Here is a 13,197-nt window from a genome sequence, read left to right on the forward strand (position 1 = left end):
TAAAATGGTATAATTTAGATAAACATCTTGTATTAATTCTTTTCACTAAATATCATGAACGCGACTGAACCCGAGCAAACGGAGCGAGCGAGGGAGGAGGGGAGGGTGTGGGAGGGGGTGTCCCCCCTCCCACGGTAGGAACTTTTTGCATTTTGATGTTGTAAATGGTGCAAATTGATGCATGTTTTTGCGCGTTTTATCGACGTGAAACAGTCCCACTTGTTAAAGGTAGCAGTTTATTTTGATGTAGATTATTATTGAACAATTGCCTATAAAATGGTATAATTTAGATAAACATCTTGTATTAATTCTTTTCACTAAATATCATGAACGCGATTGAACCCGAGCGAGCGGAGCGAGCGAGGGGGGAGGGGAGGGTGTGGGAGTGGGGTGTCCCCCCTCCCACTGTAGGAACTTTTTGCATTTTGATGTTGCAAATGGTGCAATTTGATGCATGTTTTTGCGCGTTTTATCGACGTGAAACAGTCCCACTTGTTTAAGGTAGCAGTTTATTTTGATGTAGATTATTATTGAACAATTTGCCTATAAAATGGTATAATTTAGATAAACATCTTGTATTAATCCTTTTCACTGCATATCATGAACGCGATTGAACCCGAGCAAGCGGAGCGAGCGAGGGGGGGGGGGGGGGAGGGGAGGGTGTGGAAGGGGGGTGTCCCCCCTCCCACTGTAAGAACTTTTTGCATTTTGATTTTGCAAATGGTTCAATTTGATGCATGTTTTTGCGCGTTTTATTGACGTGAAACAGTCCCACTTGTTTAAGGTAGCAGTTTATTTTGATGTAGATTATTATTGAACAATTTGCCTATAAAATAGTATAATTTAGATAAACATCTTGTATTAATTCTTTTCACTAAATATCATGAACGCGATTGAACCCGAGCGAGCGGAGCGAGCGAGGGGGGAGGGGAGGGTGTGGGAGGGGGGTGTCCCCCCTCCCACGGTAAGAACTTTTTGCATTTTGATGTTGCAAATGGTGCAATTTGATGCATGTTTTTGCGCGTTTTATCGACGTGAAACAGTCCCACTTGTTTAAGGTAGCAGTATATTTTAGTGTAGATTATTATTGAACAATTTGCCTATAAAATGGTATAATTTAGATAAACATCTTGTATTAATTCTTTTCACTGAATATCATGAACGCGATTGAACCCGAGCGAGCTTAGCTAGCGAGGGGAGAGGGGAGGGTGTGCCCCCCTCCCACGGTAAGAACTTTTTGCATTTTGATTTTGCAAATGGTGCAATTTGATGCATGTTTTTGCGCGTTTTATCGACGTGAAACATTCCTACTTGTTTAAGGTAGCAGTATATTTTAGTGTAGATTATTATTGAACAATTTGCCTTTAAAATGGCATAATTTAAATACATTTCTAGTATTAATTCTTTTCACTGAATATTATGAACGCGACTGAACCCGAGCGAGCGGAGCGAGCGAAGGGGAGGGGAGGGTGTGGGAGGGGGGCGTCCCCCCTCCTATGGTAAGAAATTTTTGCATTTTGATGTTTTAAATGGTGCAATTTGATGCATGTTTTTGCGTGTTTCAACGAGGTGAGGGGGGAGGGGCGGGCGAGCAGGGAGAGGGCGTGGGCGAGTGTTATCTCCACCCTTCCCTTCCGATGGAGCTTTTGCCTTTTTAAGGTTGAAATTGAGATATCTCGTATACGCATGAATCAACATTTGGGAAATCACAAAAAAACTGATGGGGGGGGGGGGGACTGAGGGAGGAAAGGGTCGATTTAAAGGGGAAATTCCCCTTATACATGAGGGAACCTTGAGTTTTCGGAATATAAGTGATAAGTCTTGTGCACTCAGAATTATTCATGATTTTTTGTAAATCTAAAAAGTGTACTTAGTATAGGGAAAGAGGCACAGAGGGGGAGGGTTTGGGAGGGGATACCCCCTTACAAGCACGAGAGATTTTGCATATTTTGAATTGAAATTCAACGATCTGGTGCACACTTTTAGTGAAATATTCAAAAAAAATATCTTATTTCATGAAAGGTTGCAAAGGAGACCCGCTTCATGTGCATGCATACAGTATACACGCATTTTTTTTCCGCCTCCCAAATCCCCGGTCCAAATCTTAGGGGGGGCGACCGCCCCCATCGCCCCCCCCCCCCCCCCCCTGGCTACGCCAGTGCCTCAGATACAGATAACTGTAAAGGCGAGAAAACTCTGCCATCCTGCTGTTGCGTATTATTAATAAAAGCATCTTTGACAAGAATTCTTTCGAATCAGTTGAAACTTGTGTACATCGGTAAATATCTTTTGAAGATAAAATAATCCTCATATCTCAATATCTTTCTGACACCTAAATAAGGTTAAACCACAGGTTCCGACTTACTCTCCTAAGGCCATTACATGGCATGACATGACATTGCATTACATTACGTTTTCCACATCATAATGACGTACATAATGATTACGTACATACGTTACGTACATCATTACAGCTCAACACACACCTCATTTTCTGTACGCCCTCTATCTGCTCATTCAGAGATGTCAGATTTATAATATACGTTTTATTTCATGTTATGTTGTAACATCACCTGGGGCCATTTTCCCAGTTAATCTCTGCTTATTAAGATGGTTCTTGCATGTCTAAACATCTTCTCGAAATCTTTTGATACTCGAAGTGTATGCTCTGTTATTGTACCTTCAGTATGACATTGCTATATTGCTTTACTTTATACGGTTTTCTTATAATTATGTTACATACATATATTGACGGACATGATTCTTGTGATCATGCCGACACTTTGTTAAATTGTTTTTTTTTTTGTATTGTAAATGAAATGCAGAAATAAAGATGAATTAAAGTGGACGGAAATTTTGCATGAGGTTTCGTAAAAAGCAGTATCAAAACAATTGATTAAATCCGTTCGAAATTGAACGGATTTTTTGTTTTGTTTTTGTTTGTTTGTTCGTTTGTTTAAATACATATCATAAAATGACGTGACTATAAAAGTCCGTCAGACGGTTCAACTGCCTTACTGATTTTAACAAATAAAATCGAAAATTTAGTATGTTAGTTAGTTTTTGATTGTACAATTTAGTTGTATAATGTGATTTGTCATATGATTATGTAAAATGAATTATCTGTTTCTTAAGCATTATCACTAGAGATGTATCACGTTGTAGTATCATTATGCTTATGATGAGCACCCTATGAAGGAAAGGGGGCTGTTTTGACCCATCTCGAGCTTGCACTGTGTGAATATATTGTAAAAATAGGTTTTTGGTAAACTTAAGAACTGTTCATTGTTATAGGTTTATTAAAGGTTCTCTGACATACAAATGCATGTTGATTTGTGCTGATTTATGGTACCCTCAACACCACTTTTGCGGTGAAAAGAATACATAGAAACATTCCATCAATACTTTAACTAATTTTCTTCTATTTTCCTTCAGATTACTTGGATACAAGTCCTTCCAAACCAATATTCCTTTGTACTTTAGTATGTCAGAGAACCTTTAGCCATGGATGCCATGGATACCATGGAAGAACATACCTATCATGTAAATAGATCTGAAATTGGCCATGAGCCATTACAAATTCTATAACTCATTACATGTCAAAGTTCAGTAATGTTTGATGATTTACCTTCGATTTACGATCTGAAGTATATCATATTCAAAACTGTACATTCTTCGTATATGATTTCACTGTAATTGTGTTGTTTTGTTTGGCCAACTAAATGCTACCTCTAATCATAAAAATCACATCTGCGGAACAAGATCGAGTAGAACGTTTATCTAAATATCTATTTTCTTTATACTGAATCATATTGTCAATCATTCGCGAGTCTTCCCCCCCCCCAGCTTACTCAGTATCTTCAGTCACTCTGCACGATAACAATCGTCAGATTGTAGCTCTGTACAGGAGGGAAAGAGGAATCCATTTGGAGGTAAGATGTCTTGAATCATTGGAATTAACATAAATGATATGACATGAAAGGAAATATCATTATATAAAGTGGTACACAAAATAGTAATATATCAAATATTCATTATAAAACTGTACATCGAACTGGAAAAAAAAAAACACCAGACAAACACATTCTTTCTCATGCATAGGAAATATGTACAAGATAAAGGATGCAAGATAGTTACTAAAGACAGTGCTGTATCTGTTAATATTTCGAAATATCAGCGAAGTGAAGGAATTGCCGAGTTTCACAAATATCTCCAGAACATGTTAAAATTGCCCTTGTAAAGAAAACCATTACGAGGGCGAAGATGAATTTCAAACAGTTTCCATTGCGGTATTTTACTTCTTCGCAAACACATTAGGCTGTCTCTGGCAACTCTAGAACCTGTCGTGGCTCTGATCATTGCTGTAATTAGTGGAAAGGACATGGGTCAATGTCAGAACAGCATCATTAATAAATACTACCAGATTCCTTTTATGTTCCTTCACCTATATTTGCTCGTGAATGTGAAGCTTCATGACCTCGGCGAAACACATGATTGAACATTTTCTTCGTATAATTACCCCCCTCAAAACAAACAAACAAACAAACAAACAAACAAACAAAGAAGGAGAAGCAGCAAGTAAAGATTTAAGATACAACACGCAAGCAGCCTTTAAAATTACCATTCGAACACGAAGGTGATGCAGTACTGGATGGAATTTCTTTTTTGACGGAAGCCGTCATATGATCTCTTCTCCTATGTAACCCCTCAACGGAATTAGCAGACGATACTGATGAAGTCACCTTGTCATTGACGTTTGTTTCTCTGTCCTCATCAAAAAGGATCTCGTAGCCAAAATTGTCCATTCCAAGGCTTTCATCTCGATCAGACGTTTGGGTAGGTTTTTAATGCCAATTAGCGGAAGGTTATGGAGCCATTACTTTATCATCGCGAATTGTATCAGTCAAGTTTGTTTTCTTTCACGCTTGGCAGTTCGCTTATAAGTTTCTACTCACTCATCCACAATTTCCATGTACTCAAACAATACGTACATTGCATGGATATGTCAGCAAGTGTAGGTCTATACATGCCCTCTCGATAGAGTGTTTGAATATCATTTTTTTTTTTTTGTACACGCAGAATCATTTAGAACACATGTATACGGTCAAATTTGAAAGCAAGATTTCTCATTGGGCCGTGATATTCAAATTTTCTTTAATTTCATCTGTTTTTCTGATTGTTTCTGACTATAAGAATGACAAAATCGAGTCAAATTCCTCTTGTTTGAGAAACTAAAATAAGAAAATCAATGTCGATGCTAATCAGGATGCTTAAAGGACCTTTGTTGTCCAAAATGCACTGTTGACCTGTGTAGATTCAGGGTACCCTCAACATCACTTAATTGGCGAAACGAATATCTTTTTGTTGTCGTTGTTCTCCTTTTTTGTCAGATTACTTATACACGCCCTCCAAAACAAAAACAAAAACGAACCTTCCAAACCTTCTGCTTTTGACCTCATCTGTCAATCATTGCTAAGGTACAGGTAAAATTAACAAAAGACATTGGAATGCACCTTCCCCGAGACCGAACATAACTTGCATGTTCCCCTGCAATGTCTTTTGTTAAGCATATTAATACTTTAGCAATGATTCACAGATGAGATCACGAAACAGAATACAGATTTTTGAAGGGTTTGTTTGAGGGCGTATATCCAAGTAATCTAAACAAAAACAGTAGAAAAATATTATAAAATAATATAATTATGTAACGTATACGTAGAAAAATTCGTTTCGCAACATAAGTGATGTTGAAGATATCAAGAATCAACACAAATCACAACATGCACTTACATTACATAGGCCCGTTAATTTCTATTTATTCAACATGAGCATATTACATTCCTAATTCAGTACACCATTAAACTACAGTTATCCTGTTTTGATGACTTCTTTTAGGCAGAGACTATACAGTGAGGGCTGCAAGATCGTGGCGACTTTAATATGGCGCGAAAACCGTACACTTACGAACAACTGGGAGCAGGAAAAGCAGCAAACTGACGTGTCACTTGTAATTAGTGCACCAGTTGGAATGACATCATATCTTTCTCTACAAATAGGAATTAATACCAGACCTCTTAGATCGCCCTGGCCACGTCTGCATACAGGATATGATAACTCAATACGTTCAGAATTATTGCATGCCTATAAAGCATCTTCTCCCGCATAGATTTTTAAGGATCCGTAGTCGAAGAAAGGTAAGATTACGCCCATTGTCGTGATTGTATTGCGTGAACATTGACCATGTCGTTACATGCTTCTCAGTAATGTGATACGATGTCTGTAAACAAAACTTGCATTGTTTTCCAAATCTTTGTTGAAAATATTTTCGAAATGAAACAAATAATATGCAACATAAGTCAAGGCCAGCACATGGGACTGCCCTATTATAAATCGTAGACCTAAATTCAGTCATTTCATAAGAAGTAATTAGAACTGTTTCACGTTGATGTTGTAAAGGCATTATCGCAATGTGCTGTGATTTTTACACATGGTTGTAAGAACATCTCTTTCTTCAGATAAGGAAGGAGTATGGGTTATGAATTTGAACCTACAATTTCTGCGTTGTCTCAACAGACTGTGCATCGTTCGGAATGCTGCAGCTGTTGTTAGAGTGCTTATCATCTTCTTGATTCCGAAGCCGTCTTTTCTCCGTCCACCATTGCCCTGCTGTCAAGCCAACGAGACTGCCGACGATTATGAATGCTCCAGATATAGTAAAACCATTTGGGACCGTACCGAATATGAGAAAGTCGAGTATGAAGGTGAAGAAGACATCGGTTGTCCTGATCAAGGAAACGGTAGTAGCCGTCTCATACCTCATGGAGATGACGAAGGTAACTTGGAATGCGAAGGAGAATAGGGCATTGCAGATTAGAAAGATTCGGCTCCTCCCACAAGGGGGAATTACCCAGTCTCCCAGCCCTGTGGTCATGGATCCACTGACCATCATCCCTACGATGCAGAGGGTGACCAACTGGACCAGTGGGTGAACTCGGTAAGCTGCTATCTTCCGAAGAGAAACATAGATCGTCCCTATAAGGACAGCGCTGATGAGACAGAGGGTCGGTCCGAGAAAGGAGGACGATGACTCTTCCCCGCCGAAGAGGAATGGTGGTTGGATGACGAGGAACACTCCGCCAATCGTCGTTAGGGAGAAGATCACGTCAAAGATAGTGCACGCGTCGCTGAGGAGGACACAGCTGAACAACCCCGTGAAGATTGGCGCACTGTAAGTAATGGCCTTGGCGCTGGCCACTGGCATAATCTGGTAAGCAAAGAACACTAAGCAATTCACCGTGGATCCTATGACAGACCTTAAAATAATTAGAAACCACGCCTCCCTCGGGTACTTGAATGAGGCTTTCTGCCACGTGAGTAGCGGTATGGAGAACAGCAACTGCATGTACATTTGATTGAACACTATCTGATTCGAACTGACTGACTCTCCTATAAGAACAACCAACGTACTACAGATCGACAACATAATTGTTGAAAACAGAGCGTAAATTTTGCCTTTCAGCCGAATCTGAGAGCAAGAAGTTCCTAAATATTTGCTTCTATTGTTTGATGCCAGAGAACTGATCTCTGACGGAGCTGTCTCTTCTTTCACATTCAAAAACTCTCTGTCCTTGCTGCTGTCTTCTGGATGGGTCGTCATAATATTAGTCACTGGGTCATTATGGCCTTCGCTGGCGGTTTCATAACCCTGGTTGACGAAAGCATTACTATTAAAGCCACTGCCTTCATCTGTGCCTTTCGCTGTGTGTGAATCGTAATGGCGTGTATTGCCGGAGTCCTCAAGTGTTTGAGAGGAAGTCGATCGCAAAGATTCGGAACTTGTTCCGCCATCTCGATTTATTTCTTGATGAGATCTGCTTTCCCGGACTGGATCCATCATTTCAGAATCTGCATAGGCTGCCAAGCTAAGAATGACAGAGCAATCACAAGCAAAGTAATGAATAAAACATAATTTCTGCCTAAGGAAGTATGAATCACAAGAATATAGATGTAAGTGTAGGTGAATGCGATTAGGAGGTGGTATTGATTAGCAAATTTCACATCATTTGTATACTGAAAGTCAATTTAACGTAACTGCTAGGTGTACCAATAGTACTACATTGTTTGTATGATCAAAGGACACTAAAACCAAACACCGTGTTTTAATTAAATTTCAGCCATTGCCTTCTCCGACACGGTGCACGCACGACGCTCAAGATTGTTATAAACAAGTTTTCCGTCATTCACTTTGATGTCCGAGGACATTCTCAACAGGACACTAAGTAACAAGGGCTGTATCAACGGTGTCTCCGTAACAACAGAGGTTACCCCTTTGTAATTGTACATTTTTTTCCCATTGGCGAAAATGTTCGTTTTGATAAATAATATACCATACAAAACGAAAAAAAACGTTGGCATTCAAACACAAGTTATATTTTTCTTTTTAATGTAAGACAAAAATATCTAACTAGAAATGTTTTTATTTTCAAAAAGATTTGTGATCATCACAAAATTGACGTTCTAAAGCACAATTTGACATTCGAAATTCGGAAGACTGTACAAATTGTGTCCTCCGTTTTATATAGGAGTACTTAGACTGTTAAGGATATATCAGAATACATTTTGCAGAAGGTATTTCCATTGGGGGAAGGTTTCGAATCTATTTAATAACGAGTGAACATGTAATGTTAGCAAGTTTGTCGTCGAAGATAATTCTTGCCTCAAAGTATGTTGTTAGTGTTCAATAGTTAAATGCTTCAATTGTCTTTATTTTCAAAAGCATAAAAGCAGGTATATAATTAATTATACAGGCACCTTCACCTTACGGTCCATTTGCTCTCAGCACTGTTTTGCGCAAACAGATATTTCTTTGGAGCTGTAGGTGTTAAGTTGTTTTGAAATGTGTATACGAAGGAAATTGTGTTCTAGGCTTATTGTAGATTACAAAATTAACATACAAAAATTTATATCGTCGCTTGGGTGACAAGACGTTGAATCTCCAATTCTGGCGAAAGTGATATTTTTTTTTTGGATTAATGGTGAGATGATCATTTTAGTGACATTCTGCCCAAATCCTAGCTGTCTTACCCCCAAAATGAAGCCACCATGCATGTCAAAAGAAAAGGCTATCCCATTTGAAATTGTGCTTTGGCTGCCACTTTTTTGTTTTTGTTTTTGTTTTTTTGTCTTTGCTCTCCTGAACATTTGACACTTTTGAGTTACGAGGTCTTGTCGCCAAAGCGACGATGTAAACATATATATTAGACACTATTAAACACTTAGCCAAAAAAAAAAGAAGGTTAACACCTTTGCCATTACATATTTCTCATAGAAGATTTTGGTACAAAAAAAAAATCATTTAGTCAAATACCACATTAAAGGTTATTCAATTGGCTATCAACCCAGTAGGTTATTATAATGATCAGTACTGATAATGATTAACATTATTGTTACGCATGAGTGAACACAGTCGGGTTTTTTTGTCTTTAGAGGTATAAAAGCAAAAATTGCAGAAATTGATATTTTGTCATTCATTTGCGAATGCCCTTCAAGATAGCATTGATAAAAAAAGGTCAATTTAACATAATGACAGACATGAGCGAAAAACAAAAATTAGTTTTTGTTCCTTTGTATATCTTGATATTCTCAAACAAAAACAAAGTAAGAAACTAAAGGGAAAAATGAGATTTTTTGGTAACCTCACATTTAATTGACAAAGGGACTAAGCCGCAAAGGTGATAAAATGGAAAGAATTTCTGAATTTCATTCTTTTAATTTAGGAATTTTCGAATTCATGAGAACTTTATACCATTTTCAATTTCCTTACTTCAAATAACATTCCTCATTTCTAAATTTTTCTAAATATTGCCTCTTCTTTGATATCATTTGATTTTTTTTTTGCCTTCCTATATCTTTGGAGACTACAAAGATATTATGGGGATCAGAGAGTGATTTTTTTCAAATCAATGTATGTTTGTTATTGTTTTGTTTCTTACTATTAAATGGAAGAGCACATATGCATGAATGAGAACTTGTCCATTTTCGCCATTTTTACTGTTGTGCCTTCGACGCATGTGTGCACTCATGCATTCAGTTTCTCTTTTTAATGACCCACCAGGTTGATAGCAAATTGAATTACCTTTAACATGGTATATGAAGCATTAATATTTAACCAAATTTCTACGATAAACAAGAGCTTGAAAAAGTGTTTGCTTTCTCTCTTTTGGTAGTTGTTTCTTTCGTCTTCTTCTTTTTTCTTTTTTTTTGCTGAGTGTATGTACGTATTACACAGAACACGATTACGTTTTGCAGCAAGGAGCAATCGAGATCTCCTAGCCTCATGGTGTAAAATGCTATTCTGTCCCACAAGACGGCATTAAATGAATTCAAACCCATCCCAATGACATTTCGAACCCTAGGGTCGAACATTATTCATGTTCCCTGAAGTCATATCATTCATGGTATCGAAAGACGACCGACATCACACAACCGCAGCTGTAACAGACATGACAGAGAGAGAGAGAGAGAGAGAGGGGGGGGGGGGGGGGGGGAGGGGGAGGTGTTCGACTAACAGCACATGACAACTGTTATAAAATCATGTCTTAATGAAGAATTCTCAGGACGTTTGTATGCGAAATTTATGCAGCTGCTTGGTCAGTTGTGAACGTATTTAAACTATCACAACCAGACAGACAGATGCATGTCACCAAAACAAACAACCGACATTTGACAGTAATTTGTTAAAGAGTACTTTTGGCTTGTATTTATAAGTTGACTGTGTAACGCAAACAAAAAAAGGATGGCGAAAGTTTTACTAGCGATTGAGACATTTAGATTAATATTCAGATTAAGATTTTGAAGTTTTCCACAATTTCACGAAACTCTATTACCACTCTGCAGCTTCCAGGATGTCATACTTGTTTTTTATCACAATATGATTTTCTTGTCCTTTGTCCGGTTATCATTAAAGCCCCCGTTCCACTATGCCGTTCTCGCTACGATTTGACAATTTTCTCAGGTCGGGAAGGATCGGGTAAAACCTGAGCCGATCTGGACACAGTACGATGTTAGAACGCTCTAAGTACGCTGCAGTTACGACTACCAAGTGCTTGCTACGCTCTTACTACATGATCGGGAATGAGACATTACGATCTCTGCCGCTGCCGGTACGCTTTAGAACGATGTAGCTACGCTGTCAGTGCGATGTTGCCGATGTTATCCGATCGATGCACGCTGTATCTACGCTCTGAACTATCTATACGATCTTATCACGCTGTTACCCCGTTCAGAGAGGTGAAAAGTGCCCGATGTGCCCCGATGTACCCCGATTCGACTGTCGGTCTGCAGTCAGTCAACTTACGAGCATGCAGAACCGAAGAAATATACTGCGGACCTCGAAGAGGCTCCTCAACTCACGGTTCTTTTGCAGCAATGCATTGTATAAACAAAGACGTGCTGATTTTTCCAAGGATTTTTCTTGATATCCTTGCTTTTATAGTCCGTCTTCCTCCAGTTGTAAATGATTTCATATTCTTCAAAATTCTGCTATGTCCTCTTCCTCCTCTTTCAGCATCACTTGCAGTCTCTCTTTCTTCGCCTTTTGGGTAGCTTCTTCGCTGCTTTCTTCTCTTCTTTTCATTCATCTCCTCTTCTTCGAAAATTACAGCTAAATTCACTTCCCGTTCTTGTGCCGATGTTACTACGCTCAGAAAGACCTTGTTACGCTCATCCGCGCTGCGTTTACGCCGTCACTACGCTCTCCCCGCTGCGTTTACGCTGTCACTACGCTCTCCCCGCTTGCCGTACGATTAAAAATATGTCAATTTTGATCGGGGAGATCGGGAAGAGATTTTGAACCGGTTCAAAATTTCTTCCCGATCTGTAAAAATGCCCGCTCCAACCCTGACCTCGACACGCTGCTACTACGATGCTTCCGATCCCCGTACGCTTTTGCCGCTCTCTCCCGATCTGCTAGATCGGGACAGATCGGGGTCCAAATCGTGATAGTGGAACGGGGGCTTAACCCTCGAACGTTCGATTTGGTTTTACTTCCTCGCGCAACTGAACTTTCTAGGCCGATATTGCACTCTCCCACCAACTAACTGCACAGCATACATGTGTCATAAAATTCACGATCTTGTTATGATTGTGAACTTACCTACAATATCAACTGCACTGGCAACAGGTTGTCACATCAGTGTACGTTTGAATGTGTCTCACTTGATGTTTGATAATCGACGTCTGATGGGCTTATCTCGAACAAACGAGGACCTTCGCCATACAGCTAATCGTTCATAAAGGTTGACAAATAGGAAAACGTAACGCCAGGCCCCTTTTGTATAACGCAGACCTAAGATTGTGCATAGTCAATCATCTTCTGTTCAGAAGCATTACTCATTAAAACATCAGCTCTTATCAAGCTTCTGTTTCATTTAATATCTGCATTAATAATTGGTGCAATGTGTTCGTTACTGTTTAACCCAGCCGGTCGGTAATAACAGAACTTTGAACATCGCTCAGGGTCGATTTGCGCGCTTCATGTTGAATCTGCCTCTATCATTCGCTCTTTATCTCTCTGTTCCTGCCTCTTTTTTACACACACACACACACACACACACAAATTATATATATATATATATATATATATATATATATATATATATATATATATATAGCTTGTTTGTGTCCATGTGTGTGTCTGTGTGTGTATGTTTGCGCGTATGAAGAGTTTGATTTCAAAACGGGTTGCGTGCCACTTTCAAGGATCTGAAAGGAAGTCCATATCAGATAGAGTAATACAAACTTTCCAGTAATACCTCACTGGTTATGTAACCAGAAATATTATTCTTGATATTACCATTGAAGGTTTATCACATACAATCATGTCTGCATTGCCTTCTTATCTTAACAGTTTTAATCGCAAATATCTCAAATTAACATGAATGGACTTGTTTTACGATCAAACTGTTCATACACTCATTCATTGATAATGATACAAAGACTTTAATTCGTCATGTAGGTATAATGATAGTAATACTAATGATGCTTTCTTTTTCTCAAACAATTTGTGTTAGTAAATTAAGCACCTGTATTCGAGATTTTTAGGAGTGACACCGTTAAAAAAAAATAAATCTAGAAACAAAATGTGAAATACGTTTGGTTCACTGCATTTTAACCAATATATTGCGGCCTCCTGCCTCA

At 38.7% G+C, this 13,197-nt stretch overlaps 1 protein-coding gene across 1 annotated transcript; it reads right to left on the reverse strand.

Annotated features, from left to right (window-relative positions):
• Window positions 1–6,547: 6,547 nt before the first annotated feature.
• On the reverse strand, window positions 6,548–7,261 carry LOC139732541 (solute carrier family 35 member G1-like). The gene has a single exon (XM_071643399.1). It carries the CDS (start codon window positions 7,259–7,261, stop codon window positions 6,548–6,550), a length of 714 nt encoding a protein of 237 aa, XP_071499500.1.
• Window positions 7,262–13,197: the final 5,936 nt, after the last annotated feature.

This window comes from Diadema antillarum, unplaced genomic scaffold (genome assembly GCF_040938485.1).
Source record: "Diadema antillarum isolate AM-2024a unplaced genomic scaffold, OU_Dant_1.0 scf00000024, whole genome shotgun sequence".
In the NCBI taxonomy this organism is placed as follows: Eukaryota; Metazoa; Echinodermata; class Echinoidea; order Diadematoida; family Diadematidae; genus Diadema; species Diadema antillarum.

Coding starts and splice junctions, on each gene's coding strand:
- LOC139732541 (XM_071643399.1), bottom strand. CDS start 7,261: ATGCCAGTGGCCAGCGCCAAGGCCATTACTTACAGTGCGCCAATCTTC.